Source organism: Microcaecilia unicolor, chromosome 11 (genome assembly GCF_901765095.1).
Source record: "Microcaecilia unicolor chromosome 11, aMicUni1.1, whole genome shotgun sequence".
Taxonomy (NCBI): Eukaryota; Metazoa; Chordata; class Amphibia; order Gymnophiona; family Siphonopidae; genus Microcaecilia; species Microcaecilia unicolor.
Genome location: NC_044041.1, coordinates 17,400,645 through 17,418,283, shown reverse-complemented (window position 1 = coordinate 17,418,283; position 17,639 = coordinate 17,400,645). Strand labels below are relative to the sequence as shown.

Sequence of the window (17,639 nt, the reverse complement as noted above, 5' to 3'; positions counted from 1 at the left end):
ACAATAAGTAGAAGTGATGAGTTCCTACATGCATAAATGCACTACCAACGATGTTTTCCTACCATATGACTAAGGTTTAACCATGGAATATTTACGGATACAAATTCCATGTGTGAAGGGAAAGAACAGAGGCAGAGGTATACTTCCATCTTACCTGGCAAGCACGGATAGATGATGAAATGTTAACAGAAATTAGGGAAGCTAATAATTTGGCAAAGTAAGAACAATGCACGACCTTCCGAAAGCTACTGAAAACTGACCTGTTCAAGGAGGCATACCATAACGATCCATCGTAGATACGAAACAATCAGACTCTACATCATCTAGACAAAACCGAACTCTCTTCACTTGACTAGTTAACTTCACTGATACTAGCGAAAGTTACGCAATATGCACTACCACTTTACCCCTTATGCTGAAAATGAACTCCCTACAGTCGACTATCCAATATATGTTATAACTTACTCTATCACTCAGGAACCTCTATGCCAGTGATGGCGAACCTTTCAGAGACCGAGTGCCCAAACAGCAACCCAAAATCTAATTATTTATCGCAAAGTGCCAACAGGGCAATTTAACAGGTGGTGCATTCCCCCCTCCCCCTCATCCCACTGTCCCCGAGTTCCAGGGCCCCTCTCTCCAAATTTTAAAAGTCATCTATCTTACCTCATCGGGGTTAGGGCTGCAGCAGCGGTAAAAAGCTTGCAGGCTCGGCTCGGTGCTTAGTTCCGTCTTCCCTTCTCTCTCTCAGCTCTGGCCCCGCCCTTGTGGAAACAGGAAATGAGGGCGGGACCAGAGCTGAGAGAGAAAGAAAAACGGAACTAAGCACAGAGTCTGCATGCTGCTGCCGCCCTAACCCCGATGAGGTAAAATAGATGACTTTAAAAATTCGGAGGGAGGGGGCCTGGAACTCAAAGGGAGGAGGGAATGAACTTCTGGTGGGTGAGGCGACAGCGCAAGTGCCAACAGAGAGGGCTCTGAGTGCCCTCTCTGGCAAGCGTGCCATAGGTTCACCATCACTGCTCTATGCAATACCATAATGTACTCTACTTTACCATGTATGTATCTGCTTTAATGTAATACCATTTGAAATCTTCAACCCGGAATGGCGATCGCCTCTACGGCATAATGTAAGCCACATTGAGCCTGCAAATCGGTGGGAAAATGTGGGATACAAATGCTACAAATAAAATAAATAAATAAATAAATAAATAATTATAGTGGATATTTCAGTTGCCTCAATATTGAATGTTAAGTGAAGACACGCTAGGGAGGTTAAGGTTCCCAGACGAAATTAAGTGACCACTTGGTAAAATAAGAAAGGTATACATAACGCCTGGACCCAGCATCATAACAATAGCTAGTATCTGTCAACCAATTGGGCTGCAGTTTCTACTTTCATAAGCCTACCCAGGTCTGTTTCTGATTCTGGCATATCCATCAATATCTCCTTTCTGCAAACAAAATTAAATGCTTATTCAGTTCCTTTGTTGAGATATGCTGAAACTCCCATACAATGGATTCTTAAAACAGTCTTCTTCATATTTCTCTTAGGAATTCTGTTTATAGACCCAAAAGACAAGCTAATAAACAGAAAACCCTCACAGTGACAAAGGAAAATTAGGTTCTTACCATGATAATTTTCTTTCCTTTAGTCATAGCAGATGAAGCCATTACGTATGGGTTGTGTCCATCAACCAGCAGGGGGAGATAGAGAGCACTCAACTTTTCTCAGTGCCTCATGGCCAGCTAGCTCCACTGCCTCTTCAGTATTTGAAACTTCCAAAGCAGTATGGCAAACCGCAATGGGAATAACATGAACTTTCCTCACAGCGAACGATGGCCCCTTAACAAGGGCATGAACTCAAAAAAGGAGGGAATGAACTCATCCTCCTGGATGGAATAAACTAGTCCTCCACTTTGTATAAACGGAGGGAATAATTGCATCCTCCTGGAGGGAATAAACTCATCCTCCCAAAACATGTTCCTCACTCAGAGGGTATAATTGCCCCATAGCCCTGGCAACCTTCAAAGGTCCCTCAGGGTCAGCCCATTGAGCCGAAATAAGCTCTTGGATGGAGTCATGCAAAGGAAAGGCTCGAGCAGGCTTTCTGGTACTAGCCATCCTTGGATTAACCGAGGAGGCTGTGCCACTCCCAGGATCTTCAATCGAGAGGGCTTGTAAGGCATCTGAAGCGCTGGCAGCTCCTCGCGGTGGAAAATCCTCACCGCAGACGGATCATCAAGCTCCTGTAGCAATTCTGCACCCAACTCTGGCTCCTCAGCCCAAGAAGTTCTGCCAGACCCCTCAGAATCCTCATAGCCCGACCACTGGGGGGGGGGGGGGGGGAAGGTGGGTGCGCCACACTCAGAAGGGGAATTATCCCTTCTGCGTTTATCAGGAGGATAAGAAACAGGCAAAGCCAACTCCAAAAGGCCAGGATCCACCAGGGGGGGTAGGCAGAGGGTCCGAAGATCCCTGTGGAAGAGATATTTTAAGCACGTATGCCCTATGTAGCATTAAAACAAAATCAGGGGAGAAAACCGCTCCCTGATTGCCCGGATCCTGGCCAGGGCTATCAGCTCTATTATTAGCCTCACTCAGAGGACCCCCCCCCAGATTCAGGGCTCTCCGTCGCAACAGAGGCCGCGCCATGTGGAAAATCCAAAATGGCGTCTGCTGCCAGCTCAGAGCGCCGCTCGCCGTGCTCGGACTGGCTCTACCGTCTGTACAGCACGAATTACAGAGCCCCGCTGCTGATTTGCGCTTGCCACATTTAGAACAGCGCTTTACAGTCTCCGCAGCCATCACCGAAAACGGCGGTAAAATTCAAAAATGGCGGTTCGCAACAAAAACATCCCGATCGCGGGCCCACCCCGGAGGAGTCAGAAAACACTTACCTCACTAGACCGAGTATCACAGCTCCGGTCCTGCAGAAGAATCTCAAGAAAAAAACCTCTTTTCCAAGATCGCTGCGCTAAAGCGTGATGCGACTTTAATTATTTATTTATTTATTTTTAACGCTGTGAGGAAAGCAGAGGCAAAAGAGGTAAATAAAAACACTCCGGAGGCTCAGATAAGTGGGAAAGGCAGGGAAAGGCGAACCGATGTGTCTGCATCCACTGAGTGGGAAAGGACAGGGAAAAGCAAGCTAATATGTCCACATCCACGGGGGCATGGGTAAGGCAGGGAAAGGGCTGACCTATGTGACTTCAAAGTGAAGCTGCTATAGCCTCTAACACTCCGGCTAACAACTGGCAAGCCAGGAGCCACCCCCAGGCAGATTTTTGATGGAGCTTGAAGAAGCTGCAGCCACCCTGCTTGGGGAGATAGAGAATACTGAAGAGGCAGTGGAGCTAGCTGGCCATGAGGCACTCTATCTCCCCCTGCTGGTTGATGGACACAACCCATACGTAATGGCTTCATCTGCTTGATGACAAGGAATGATTTGACATATTAAACTATGTGCTACTTCAGAAATCTGCCTTTTCACAGATAAATGAGAGTCAATTAACATTCCAAAGCTACAGACAAATGACAGAGGAATGAGTTACCTCCCAAGGAAAAATTAGCATCAGGGAAAACCTTACTTTTGTCAGGGTTAATTTTAAGATTAAAACAGAACAACAAATTTACTACTCAGTGAAACTACTTAGTAGATTTAAAACAAATTGGAGAAAATATTTATTCACTCAACATGTAATTAAACTCTAGAATTTGTTCCAGAAAATGTGATAAAAATCAGTTAGCTTAACAGGGTTTTAAAACAGACTTGGAAAATTTCCTAAACGAAAAGTCCATAAGCTATTATTAAGCTGGACTTAGGAAAATCCACTGCTTATTCCTAGGATAAGTAGTACAAATTCTGTTTTACTCTTTTGAGATCTTGACAGGTACTTGGATTGGCCACTGTCCCAGTATTGCAACACTTATGTCCTTATATTCCAATCCTCAATGACAGTAAAACACCTCTCCAATATTAAGCCTCTTCTAAACCCCCTATTAAAGATTTGTACATCATCATAAATGGAGTGTTACAATCCTCAGGAGGTCAAAATCATTCCCCTATGGCAAACATATTAAACAAATATAGATGATAAAGGAGACCTCGAGGACACCATACTTTGATTGCAAAGTCTTTGACAAACCTGACCCATCTTGCAATTCTGGTTTTCCATTAAAAAAAAAAAAAAAAAATCTTTGTAGCAGTTAAGTACTTTCCCCCACTAAACCTATACTATCCAACTGATTAATTAGAAGATTATGGTCAAGTCAAAAGCTGTTAAGTCCAATTGTATTAACAAAGCACAGCCTCTCATCCAAAAACAAATCTCAGTCGTCCTGTCAGAATGATGAATACATTTCTGTGGGTAAAATGAGTGGTTTACGCACAGAAGCAGGCTTTTTGAAAAGTGTTCACCTTCATTGCAGATTCCAGAGGGCATGTTTTGGCTGAAACTGCCTATATAGATGACATTTTCAAATCCATGCTTGTTATTTCTGAGAGAAAATGTACTCGCAGAAAAGCAGATGCAAGTCTTTGCAGGTATTTTTTTCCTCCTGGGCAATAATCATAATCAAAGCAAAACCCGATTCTGTTGGACTATGGATGCAAATCTTGGAGGGTAAGAACTATCAGGTTTGCACAGAAGCAGGCGGTTTATCACCCCGCTTAAATTTTTTAACACCCCCTCCCAAATATAAGAACCTTTTTAATTTCATATGCATATTTCAGGGAACACCCAATTAACACATTTGTTATGGAACACTAAAAAAATGTGGCCGTACAACTAAACCACTCAGAGTAAAACAGCTACACAAAAAGGGAACGGATTCTGGAATTCAGCTAATGCTTTTTTCAGTTATAGCTCAAGGCAAGTTACATTCAAGTACATTAGGTATTTTCCTGTCCTCAAAGGGCTTATAATTTAATTTTGTACCCGAGGCAATGGAAAGCTAAGTGACTTTCCCAGAGATCACAAAAAGCCCTTAAGAGAAGTATTTTTGAAAAAATGTCCAAGGCAGAATTGGGATGTTTAGCTCATTACATCAAAAAGGTCCATCTTAGAGCCATTTTTGAAGAGGAAAAATGTCTGGGTTTCAATGGCTCAATGATTGTGCAAAAAGACTATTTATAAACATTTTTAAAAAACCCAGGCACAAGAGCGTCTTTCTGGCAACATTTTGAGACATCCCTGCAGATCAGATGGGCAGCCTAGTGGTCAGTGCAGTGGACTTTAAACAACCGCACCCAGGTACAATTTCCACCATAATTCCTTTATTTTATTTATTAGGATTTATTTACAGCCTTTTTGAAAGAATTCACTCAAGGCAATGTACAGTAAGAATAAATCAAACAAACAATAGACAATTACAGCAGTAAAAATGTCCAACAATGGCATAGTACACTACTTACAATGTCAACACAGTACGTAATAGAACATTTTAATAGACAGCGTAGGGTATAAGCAAAGAAAGATCATATAGATAGGTAAGAGAGTAAGAGCTGTTAGAAAATAAGGTGACTAATTTAAAGGAAGTTGCACATGAGGTCAGAGAGATGATAAAATGTTATCTCAGCTAGAGTAGAAGTGGATAAACATGCCCTGCTGCAGTATGTGAGTTGAGATTAACAAGTTTTACTTCTTTCATTAAAGGCCTGGTTGAAGAGCCAAGCTTTCACCTGCTCCCTGAAGTAGAGATAGTCTTATTTTTGTTACATTTGTACCCCGCACTTTCTACTATTTTAGCATTTCTATAGCGCTACAAGGCATACGCAGCGCTGTACAAACATAGAAGAAAGACAGTCCCTGCTCAAAGAGCTTACAATCTAATAGACAAAAAATAAATAAAGTAAGCAAATCAAATCAATTAATGTGAACGGGAAGGAAGAGAGGAGGGTAGGTGGAGGCGAGTGGTTACAAGTGGTTACGAGTCAAAAGCAATGTTAAAGAGGTGGGTTTTCAGTCTAGATTTAAAGGTGGCCAAGGATGGGGCAAGACGTAGGGGCTCAGGAAGTTTATTCCAGGCGTAGGGTGCAGCGAGACAGAAGGCGCGAAGTCTGGAGCTGGCAGTAGTGGAGAAGGGAACAGATAAGAAGGATTTATCCATGGAGCGGAGTGCACGGGAAGGGGTGTAGGGAAGGACGAGTGTGGAGAGATACTGGGGAGCAACAGAGTTCAATACGGCTTACATATTGTATACAGGTACTTATTTGTACCTGAGGCAATGGAAGGTTAAGTGACTTGCCCAGAGTCACAAGGAGCTGCCTGTGCCTGAAGTGGGAATCGAACTCAGTTCCCCAGGACCAAAGTCCACCACCCTAACCACTAGGCCACTCCTCCACTGTTGCTACTATTTGACATTCTACATGGAATGTTGCTATTCCACTAGCAACATCGGCCCTTGCAGATCACCAATGTGGCCACGCAGGCTTGTGCTTCTGTGAGTCTGACGTCCTGCAGGACGTCAGACTCACAGAAACAGAAGCCTGCGCAGCCTTCTACATGGAATGTTGCTAGTGGAATAGCAACATTCCATGTAGAATCTCCAAAAATATCTATTTTATTTTTGTTACATTTGTACCCTGCGCTTTCCCAATCATGGCAGGCTCAATGCGGCTTACATGGGGCAATGGAGGGTTAAGTGACTTGCCCAGAGTCACAAGGAGCTGCCTGTGCCTGAAGTGGGAATCAAACCCAGTTCCCCAGGACCAAAGTCCACCACTCTAACCACTAGGCCACTCCTCCACTCCACCCTTGTGTTAAGGGAAGCCTATCAAAGAATGAATTCCAGAGTGTGGGGGCTACTCCAGAGAAGGCTCACTTGCAGGTATCACATTGTGTAATGTCTGTTGGAGAGGATGTGGTTAGGGATACCCTTTTGTATTATGGATCCTCCAGGAACAGAATAAAAACCTACTGTACACCATTACAATCACATTCCATCCTGCAGGTGCCTCCTATATTTGCAGTAGATAATTTGGTAGTTTTGGAAGGCTCATAATTTCCACCACAAATGTACTAGGCAGAGTGGGATTTGGACCTGGATCCCCTTGTTCACAGTCCACCACACTTACCATTAGGCTACTCCTGGGACCTGCTTGCCCTGGTATCCCATTTTTAGTTTCACGTCTCATGGGGGTGGGAGGGGGACAGCATCGGCTTGGGAATTAAGGAAGGGTCACTGTAGTATCTCCAGTGGTCAGCCAGAGAACCTTTTTGTAACTTAGATGTTTTTTTCCTGTTCCACTATTGTTGAAAGACATCCTAATTCTGGACCTGCCCTAGCCCCATATAAAACACGCCCTCTTACTATCTGGACAACCTCCAGTGAAACACAACCTAAGTTTGCGTTTTTTTCAAAAATTGCAATTTAGACTTTTCAGCAGATGGACTTTTTCTGGCCACTTTGAGACGTGTGTTATGAAAATAAGCAATCAGGGAAAAGCCTCAAAAGAGCTTGGGGACTGTGTAGAAAGTCTCCTCAAGCTAAACGGACAAAAAAATGTCCTCTCCATCATTGGCAAAAACCCTGAGGCTACAGCGATGAAAATATTTAAAGCTGAAGCCAAAATACTTTTAAATTTATGGTTTTTTTCATTGATAAATCAATCTTCACTACAATAAGTGTTGCACTATGAATCCAGAAGAACAAATGCATGTATAACAGGTTACTACTACTAAACATTTCTAGAGCGCTACTAGGGTTACGCAGCGCTGTACAATAAGGTTCACTTATCTCTGTTTAGTGTTCAATGTTCTTGATCCTGCTCACGCTGTGCAATCCCTCAGAAGCTGCCCTGAGCTCAGGGCAACGCTTATTGTACTGAAGATTGATTTATCAATGAAAAAAAAACAAAAATTTAAATAAAGTATTTTGGCTTCAGCTTTAAATTCTTTCATCGCTGTAGCCTCAGGGTTTTTGCCAATGATGGAGAGGACATTTTTTTTGTCCGTTTAGCTTGAGGAGACTTTCTACACAGTCCCCAAGCTCTTTGAGGCTTTTCCCCGATTGTTGTTATTTCATACTTAGTGGATTTGCCCTATATTTTTGAATTTTTGATAGACATCCACACCGCATATTGAGATTTAGTGGATTTTGAAAATAAGCACCATAGTGGGATTTAAATTGAGCTTCCCCGATTCTCAGCTTGCTGCTCTAACCATTAGGCTACTCCTCCACATGGGAGGAAACAGAAATCACCGATGACAAATAAAATTATGAAATAAAGGATGTGGTACACTAACATTTTCCCACAGACAAAAAAATGGGAAAAGAAATCTTTTCTTGACATTTATGAAAGCTGTTACACAGTAGGCTACAACTCAGCTCTATACAGTGCAAGAGCCTACAGTGTGTGTATTTTCATTAGGCCAAAGCTTTAGCATAGAGTTGGTGCTGAACTGCAGGGTTCCAGGCCTTTTACTAATTGCAGGAAGCAGCTCCTTGTGACTCTGGGCAAGTCACTTAATCCTCCATTGCCCCTGGTACAAAATAAGTACCTGAATATATGTAAACCGCTTTGAATGTAGTTGCAATAGAAATCAAACAAAATAAAACGTGGAAAAGAAAATAAGAGGATACCTTTTTTATTGGACATAACTTAATACATTTCTTGATTAGCTTTCGAAGGTTGCCCTTCTTCGTCAGATCGGAAATAAGCAAATGTGTTAGCAGATAGTATATACAAGAGAAACATCAAAGCATTACTTTGACAATCTGACAGAGTGGGAGGGTGGGGGTATGCATGGGGATATCAAAGCATTTCATTGATATTCTAACAGGATGGGTGTTGGTAGGTGAGAGGAGGGTAATAAACAGGGAAATACAACTTTATGGTTTATAATGGGTTAGAAAACCCAGATCCTTATTAAGTCCTGTCTGTTGGGTGTCAAAATATTCAATCATTCTTATTTCAAAGGTCTTACGTTCTTGTATTGTTTTAAAGTTACCTTTCAGTATTCTTACTGTGAAATCACTGGTGCCGTGTTCTGGTCTTGTAAAGTGTTGGCCCACAGGGGTGGGGGTGGGGGGGCTGGACTGGCACCGGCTATTTTCATGTGATGTCTGTGCAGATTGAATCTTGTCTTAAGCATCTGGCCTGTTTCTCCAATATAGCATCCTTCGTTACATTTCTTACACTGAATGATATATACCACATTGGAAGATGAGCATGTAAAAGATTCCTTTATGTTGAATATTTTTCCTTTGTGAATGACTGTTGGGTCCTGTGAAATGTTTTGGCATAGCTTGCAGCTGGATGTATTGCAGGGAAATGTGCAAAAACCTCAGAAAGGCGGTATATCAAATTCCATTTCCCTTCCCTATTCCAGTTTTCTAAAACTCGGGTTGGAATTTAAACTCGGCAACAAAGGCAGAGAGGAACAAAAAGAGTTTGCTTGCAAATAATAAGGCATCTAATATAGGAGACACTGACTTTTTTCATTAAATGTCATGGGAAAGAACATGGGATACTAACCAGACTAGACAGAGATGGGCAAAAGTAGCAATTAAGTGCCGAAGACCAGTTTGGAAGTAAGCAAGCTCTTGGAATATGCCAGTCTGGAGAAAAACAGTACAGTCTTGATTATCCGACCTTCACTAATCTGACATCATCACGTTTATTTCTATTAAAAATCTTCGTTTTAGCACAGTTTTTGAAAATCAGGAACTCTATGCCTTTGTTTATACATTGTTTGAGGGGTTTATGCAGTTATCTGACAACGGTTCAGTACTGCTTACACTGGATAATCAAGATTGTACCGTACACGTTTAAAAGTGGAGTGGAGGAGTGGCCTAGTGGTTAGGGTGGTGGACTTTGGTCCTGAGGAACTGAGTTCAATTCCCACTTCAGGCACAGGCAGCTCCTTGTGACTCTGGGCAAGTCACTTAACCCTCCATTGCCCCATGTAAGTTGCATTGAGCCTGCCATGAGTGGGAAAGCGCAGGGTACAAATGTAACAAAAATAAAATAGATACTATTGGAGATTCTACATGGAATGTTGCTACTATTGGAGATTCTACATGGAATGTTGCTATTCCACTAGCAACATTTCATGTAGAAGGCCGTGCAGGCTTCTGCTTCTGTGAGTCTGACGTCCTGCACGTAAGCCGCATTCAGCCTGCCATGAGTGGGAAAGCGAGGGGTACAAATGTAACTTTGAGTAACATGGGAATAGATTCAGTGAGCGGCCTTATTTTTAGTTTTCAGAACTAAAGATTGTAGCTCACGACTATAGCTGCAATGTACGCAGTAACTATATAAATGAAGACACATTTGTATGTGTTCGTTTCCGTACCTGTTGTGTTCTACCCTCCCTAAAGCGCTCACGAACTGCAACATTAAAGTCTAGACTTTGAAAACAGAGCAAAATCCTGCATACGATCTGAGCATCCAGAGCAGAAAATAGTTTTGGATAAACACCCTACTAATGTTAGTCCTGCCCGCTGAAAATAATACCCGCTGCTGTTAAGGGGCCAATACTCAAAGCCAGAAGTTAAAGGCCACAGAGCAAAACCCCAGTGCAATAACAGCACGGAAAAATAGCTAAGCAACGTTCAAAGTAAAAGATATGTAATTAATGTGTGGTTACAAACCGAAAGCAAGGAGAGGCATGTGCCTAACACATGTGCATAAGGGTTTTGCAGCAAGTGCAACTCTTGTGAGCTTGTACAGATGAAACCTGAAATGCAAGCACACATTGACACTGTTCTTCTACGCTTTAAATATGAGCCTTTCAAAAATTGTTTGCACTTAATTTGTGCAAGGCTCATATTCAAGCACAGAAAAAATAGGTGCCAATGTGTGCTTTCACTTTCAATTTTGCTTCCACGTGCACACATTTGTTTCTATCAGCCCTTAAAAGTTACAAGGCTTCCTTCTGCCTGCAAAAGACAAAACCCACAGTTCAGAAAAGATCTGTCAATTTTTCACATTGAAAAACCTTCAACGCTGCCCCTGACCAGGGTAAATTTTCTGTGTTAGAGCCATAATTTTCTTCTGTGCGTTGGGAAAAGATACTACTTACCGACCTCTTTTAACATCTATTTTAGTACATTTAAATGCAGTTTACAGCCATCTTAGCACATTAACATTGGTGATCAACACCTCTGAGCATTTGGCACTGTATAACAAGCACACTTTAACTCCAATGGTAGTTTTGAGCATCATCCCCTAAAACAGCACAGGTGCAACAGGATATCAGTGAATACACTGTTTATGAATGACTTTACTGCACCATCTGCTACTCCAACCTAAAAGTCAACCTTGCTCGTTTTAGCCTACTAATTTATTAATGCGTGTACTGGAAAACATGCAATGATGACGACCAAAGTATAATTTTGAAGCTTCACTCAAAAGCAAAAACAGAGCTCACTGTACTGGACAGTGTTGCTTTAGGATGACCAACAATACATGTCACATTCTGAAAAAGATGGGAAGTCAGCTCAAATCTAGAATGTTCAATAACCTGATACAGATCTATCTCCTTAGGACCCTGGGCAAGTCACTTAACCCTCCATTGCTCCAGGTGCTAAAAAAAGATTGCGAGCCCACTGGGAACAGAGAAACTATCTGCAGATAATAAATGCATATAATCCCAATAAATCCCATCCTATATAATAAAAGGCACCTCCAACATTCTGAAGCTGACTGCATGGCTGAGGCATTCCTGCTCTCAGTATCCATCTCCTGAATTGACATCACGTACTTCCGGGTTCGTCACAAGCAGAAGTGACCAACCACACGAGGTTTCTCGGCTTCAGAATGTTGGAGGTGCATTCTATTAAATAGGATTGGTCAGTTCCTTGAAGCACAGCCAGAGCTCAGCGTCCTGCACAGTAATGCTCAGACACCAGAGAGAGGGGGGGGGGGCATCTCTGTCACACACACATTCTCTCACACTCTCTCTCTCACAGTCAATGTCTTTCTCTCTCTCACACACACACACTATGTCTCTCACACTGTGTCTCACATACGCACTTGCACACACTCATTCTCACACACACACACTCTCTCTCACAGACACACTCGCACACAGACTCACTCACTCTCTCTCTCTCTCTCACACATACACACTCCGAGGAAAACCTTGCTAGGGCCCTTTTCATTTGTGTCAGAAACGGGCCTTTTTTTTTTTTACTAGTAAATAAATAAAAATAAGTGAAAACCACTTTGGCTGTACCCTAGGAAGGCGGTAAGTCAAATCCATGACCCCTTCACAAGCTTGTTTCAGACTTCTCTCATCACCAATACAAACGTTTGAAAAATAACCAAAACAGGCTGAAGAGGAGGAGAAGAGGTGAAACCCAAAAGCCCAGCAGAAGTACCACGTGGGACCCTAACTTCATCACCCCAGAGACAGTCCCTCTACCAGTAGCCTAGGAGCCAACTTTTCCAAATTATTGGGGGTGCTAAGCCCAGTGGAAATAACCCCTCCCTGGACACAGACAAGCAATTTTCTCAATATTGGGGGGGGGGGGGGGCTCAAGCACCCCCAGAGTCGGCTCCTGTGACCAGTAGCAGCAGTGAATGAGAGCGAGGGGGGTTTAAACCCACCTTTCAGGAAATGGAGAGCGAATAACCGTTTCCACTTGCGAGGAGACAACAAGCAACGAGGAGCCCGGGGAAGAAGCCTCCGGAAAACCAGTCCAGCAGCCACTTCCCCTTTCACTCACCGAAACGAGTGAGGCGCCAAACTGCCGGTCCTGCAAACCAGCCAATCGGAAGGCGCCACGTCAGCCCGTACTGCTCTCTAACCCCACCCCGTCCCCGAGCGTTGCTCTCTGGGAGCTGTAGTGCGCAGGGGGAGGGGGAGGAGGGGAGAATGCTGATAACTACTACTAGGCATAATTATCCTAAGTCACACAGTGGGTTGGACGTTGGTACGAAATGGTTGGAAATAAATGAGGGCGCTCAGTTGGTTCGTGAAATAGCTTTTCGGGTTCTGGTCTCTGTTGTCCTGGGCCGGAAATGATCCCTGGGTGCCTGAGAAGAACTCTCTGCCTGAGAGAGGCCTGGTCGTGGTGGAGGCCGGGAGCCTGCCTGAGCAGGATGACGGGCAGGGCGAGGCCGGGGCCGGCGGGAAAACGCGGTGCCCGAGGGCAGGATCTCGGAGCCCGGAGGCGGCTGAACTGCTGGAGTTGTCAGCGCCCTCTGCTCCCTGCTCATGTCTTCTGTCCTTCCTGCAACGTCCTGCAGCCTCCCGACGCCGCCAGGGATTATTTTGACATTATGGACTGGTGAGAGAGCCCTGTTGTTCGCAGGGATAGAAGAGTTCTGCATCGTTTCCTTTTTGCTTCGCAGGATGCACAAGGTCCCTAGTGCCTAGCTTGCTCACTGGCCTCAGAAAGGAACATTTGGGTTGGTCCCCCCACCCCCAAATTAACATTTTTCGGCACGGTAATGTGGGTTGCCTTGCTTAGTCTACTTAAATGCGTGAAAATAAAAGTATTTAGTTTAACAATTTCTTCACCTGTCAGCTAGACCTATAATTATTTGTTTATTAATTTTGTGACAACATATTCTTCCGAAAGGTACTACTTACCACTTCTATAGTGCTACAAGGCATAGCAGTGCTGTACACCATACATAAAAAGACAGTCCCTGCTCAAAGAGCTCACAATCTAAATAGGACAGGCAAACAGACAGAACAACTAAGAGGTAAGGGAGTTAAAGAGGTGGGGATAAAAGGGTACGGGGCAAGTGAGTAGTGGTTAGGAGTCAAAAGCAGCGTTAAAGAGAGGTGGGCTTTTAGCCTGGATTTGAAAACAGCCAAAGACGGGGCTAGACGTACAGGCTCGGGAAGTCTATTCCAGGCATGAGATGCAGTGAGATAAAAGGAACGGAGTCTGGAATTAGCAGTAGAGGAGAAGGAGACAGACAACATTCCATGTAGAAGCCTGCCCTTGCAGATCAGCAATGCGGCCACGCAGGCTTCTGTTTCTGTGAGTCTGACGCAGGACGTCAGACTCACAGAAGCCTGCGCGGCCGCATTGCTGATCTGCAAGGGCAGGCTTCTACATGGAATGTTGCTAGTGGAATAGCAACATTCCATGTAGAATCGCAAATCGTAGCAACAGAATCTCAATAGTAGCAACATTCCATGTAGGATCTCCAGTAGTAGCAACAGAATCTACTACTACTACTACTTATCACTTCTATAGCGCTTCAAGACATACGCAGTGCTGTACACCATACATGAAAAGACGGTCCCTGCTCAAGGAGCTCACAATCTAAATAGGACAGGCAAACAGACAGAACAACTAAGAGGTAAGGGAATTAAAGAGGTGGGGATAAAAGGGTACGGGGCAAGTGAGTAGTGGTTAGGACTTAGGAGTCAAAAGCAGCGTTAAAGAGAGGTGGGCTTTTAGCCTGGATTTGAAAACGGCCAAAGACGGGGCTAGACGTACAGGCTCGGGAAGTCTATTCCAGGCGTGAGATGCAGTGAGATAAAAGGAACGGAGTCTGGAATTAGCAGTAGAGGAGAAGGAGACAGGCAACATTCCATGTAGGAGCCTGCCCTTGCAGATCAGCAATGTGGCCACGCAGGCTTCTGTTTCTGTGAGTCTGACGCAGGACATCAGACTCACAGAAACAGAAGCCTGCTCGGCCGCATTGCTGATCTGCAAGGGCAGGCTTCTACATGGAATGTTGCTAGTGGAATAGCAACATTCCATGTAGGATCTCCAGTAGTAGCAACAGAATCTACTACTACTACTTATCACTTCTATAGCGCTTCAAGACATACGCAGCGCTCTACACCATACATGAAAAGACAGTCCCTGCTCAAAGAGCTCACAATCTAAATAGGACAGGCAAACAGACAGAACAACTAAGAGATAAGGGAATTCAAGAGGTGGGGATAAAAGGGTACAGGGCAAGTGAGTAGTGGTTAGGAGTCAAAAGCAGCGTTAAAGAGGTGGGTTTTTAGCCTGGATTTGAAAACGGCCAAAGACGGGGCTAGACGTACAGGCTCAGGAAGTCTATTCCAGGCGTGAGGTACAGTTAAGAACTGTAGAATATTAGGCCATAAAAGCTGTTACCTTTTTCTTTCGTTGATCTTTAACCCAGAAAATTACAACATATTCAGTTATGTCTTTAGTAGTGCAGTCAGTGCACAGTTCTAGGGAGCTAGAGCAAATAAGGTTTGTGAGTACTGGACTCGGGTAGTATTTCTAATCTCAGTCTGTCCTGGGGCCTCAGCCAGTGAGGTTTTTCAGGTATAGCCTTGATTGTATGCATATTTTTCGCGTGTATTAATGGTAGGTACCCACAGTCAGCATTTCAGGATATTTCCCAAGGACTGGGTATCCAAACCTATAAACAGTTATGATCTTTCAGGTTTTATGAGCTTGGTGATATGGCATAACTCTGGCTGCGTTCGTAACATTGGAACGTTGGAGGAGCAGGTTCAGCCCTTCCTCCACACACACCACCATCTCCACCCAGGGCCACCGAGAGACTGGGCCGGCCCAGGGCCCCGCCCTTGCCGCCACGCCTCCCCCCGAGGTCGCCGCCGCTCCCTCCCCCCCTCCATCCGACATCAGCTCCCGTTTCCGGCCACTGCTGCTTCTCCTGTTGAGCAGCAGCGGCCGCTACAAAAACAAAAATAGCAAATTAAACCAGCAAAAATGTTTTTAAAAAGGAAGCGCAGCACCGCAGGCAGCCATCAGGCACTGGCTGTCAGCTCTGCAGCCGCTCCTCTCGCTTCTCACGTCACTGCCCCTGGAGTAGAACCCCGGAGGAGCGCAAATAAAGTGGGCCAAATTCTCGCCAGGGACACCCTTCATTTTTCCATTATTGGCCGAGGGCACCCATCTCTTAAGCACGCCCCTGTCCCGCCTTCGTTACCCTTCTGACACGTCCCTGGGAACTTTGTTCATCCCCGCGACGGACTGCAGTTGGGGGCGCCCAAAATCGGCTTTCGATTATACCGATTTGGGTTCCCTTGGGAGAAGGACGCCCATCTCCCGATTTGTGTCGAAAGATGGGCGCCCTTCTCTTTCGAAAATAAGCTGGTTGGTCTGTCCCAGTATGGCAATACTTATGTACTTATGACATGGACAAAACTGAATGGAAAAATAAAATGCTCAGCTTTGGGAAATGTGCATAGGTTGGGTTATTTTACTAGAAATCAGGTTATTTTAGTACAGGGGACGGGCAGGGATGGAGGATATTAGTGGTGGGTGAAATTTCTGTTCCCGTGCAACTCTTAATTCCAACATAATACTGCTTGATAAAGAAAAGAAGTTTCAAGAGCCCTCTTAGATGATACATTTTTAAATGAAGAAATATTGAGAGTAAAATTATATAAGTACCTATTTAAAACACACCTATTTTTTGTAGAGATTAGGATGCTCATTTTCAAAGCACTTAGACTTACAAAGTTCCATAGTAACCTATGGAACTTCGTAAGTCTAAGTGCTTTGAAAATGAGCCCCATAGTAACATATAGAACTTTTTAAGTCTGAGGGGGTCTTTTGGTAAGGTACGCTAGCGGTATTAGTTCATGCTAAAAATCCGGTGGCGCCTAATGCTGATCGGTCCATAGGTGTCTCAGTGTTTAGCCCCAGCTGATTTCTAGTGCAAACTAATTGATTAGGATGCACTAAATGCTAGAGATGCCAATCGGAATATATGGGTGTCTTTAACGTTTAGCGCTTCCTAATTATTAGCATGCGCTAAAAACACTAGTGCACCTTAGTAAAGTCAGACCCCCCTAAGTGTTTTGAAAATGAGCCCCATAGAGGGGCATAATCGAACGGGGCCGGCCATCTCCAATGACGGCCCCATTAAGCGGCGTACTCGACTGTATTATCGAAACAAGATGGCCGGCCAACGTTCGTTTCGATAATACGGTCAGGGCCGGCCAAATCTCAACATTTGGGCCGGCGTTAGAGATGGCCGCCGTTGGTTTTCGCCGATAATAGAAACTAATGGCGGCCATCTCAAACCCGGCCAAATCCAAGCCCTTTGGTCGTGGGAGGAGCCAGCGTTTGTAGGGCACTGGTCCCCTGTCACATGCCAGGACACCAAACGGGCACCCTAGGGGGGCACTGCAGTGGACTTCACAAAATGATTCCAGGTGCATAGCTCCCTTACCTTGGGTACTGAGCACCCCAAACCCCACTCCCCACAACTGTACACACTGCCATAGCCCTAAGGGGTGAAGGGGGGCACCTACATGTGGGTACAGTTGGTTTGGGGGAGGGGTTTGGAGGGCTCCCATTTACCACCACAAGTGTAACAGGTAGGGGGGGATGGGCCTGGGTCCGCCTGCCTGAAGTGCACTGCACCCATTAAAAACTGCTCCAGGGACCTGCATACTGCTGTGATGGAGCTGGGTAGGACATTTGAGGCTGGCAAAAAAATGATTTTTAATTTTTTTTTTGAGTGGGAGGGGGTTGGTGACTACTGGGGGAGCAAGGGGAGGTGATCCCTGATTCCCTCCAGTGGTCATCTGGTCAGTTCGGGCACCTTTTCGAGGCTTGGTCAAGAACAAAAAGGGACCAAGTAAAGTCGGCCAAATGCTCGTCAGGGCCGGCCTTCTTTTTTCCATTATCGGTCGAGGCCGGCCATCTGTTAACCACGCCCCCGTCCTGCCTTCAGTACACTGCCGACACACCCCCTTGAACT

General features: G+C 44.7%; 2 protein-coding genes across 4 annotated transcripts in view; one reads left to right on the top strand and one right to left on the bottom strand.

Annotated features, from left to right (window-relative positions):
- The window catches only part of CHEK2 (checkpoint kinase 2), a 76,343-nt gene extending 63,694 nt beyond the window's left edge, over window positions 1-12,649 (bottom strand). For 2 of the 3 annotated variants that reach the window (XR_003943767.1, XM_030218233.1), the window contains exon 1: window positions 12,561-12,649. The gene's annotated coding sequence lies outside the window, so the exon portion shown is untranslated. Of the gene's footprint in view, window positions 1-9,482; window positions 9,547-12,560 lie in introns of those variants that run through there. The other variant, XM_030218234.1, reaches the window with a different exon arrangement.
- A 152-nt stretch (window positions 12,650-12,801) lies between these two features.
- The window catches only part of HSCB (HscB mitochondrial iron-sulfur cluster cochaperone), a 33,237-nt gene continuing 28,399 nt past the window's right edge, over window positions 12,802-17,639 (top strand). Inside the window, exon 1 of the mRNA XM_030218361.1 lies at window positions 12,802-13,243. Coding sequence (XP_030074221.1) covers window positions 12,975-13,243 — 269 coding nt within the window. The 5' untranslated portion in view covers window positions 12,802-12,974. The remainder of the gene's footprint in view (window positions 13,244-17,639) is intronic.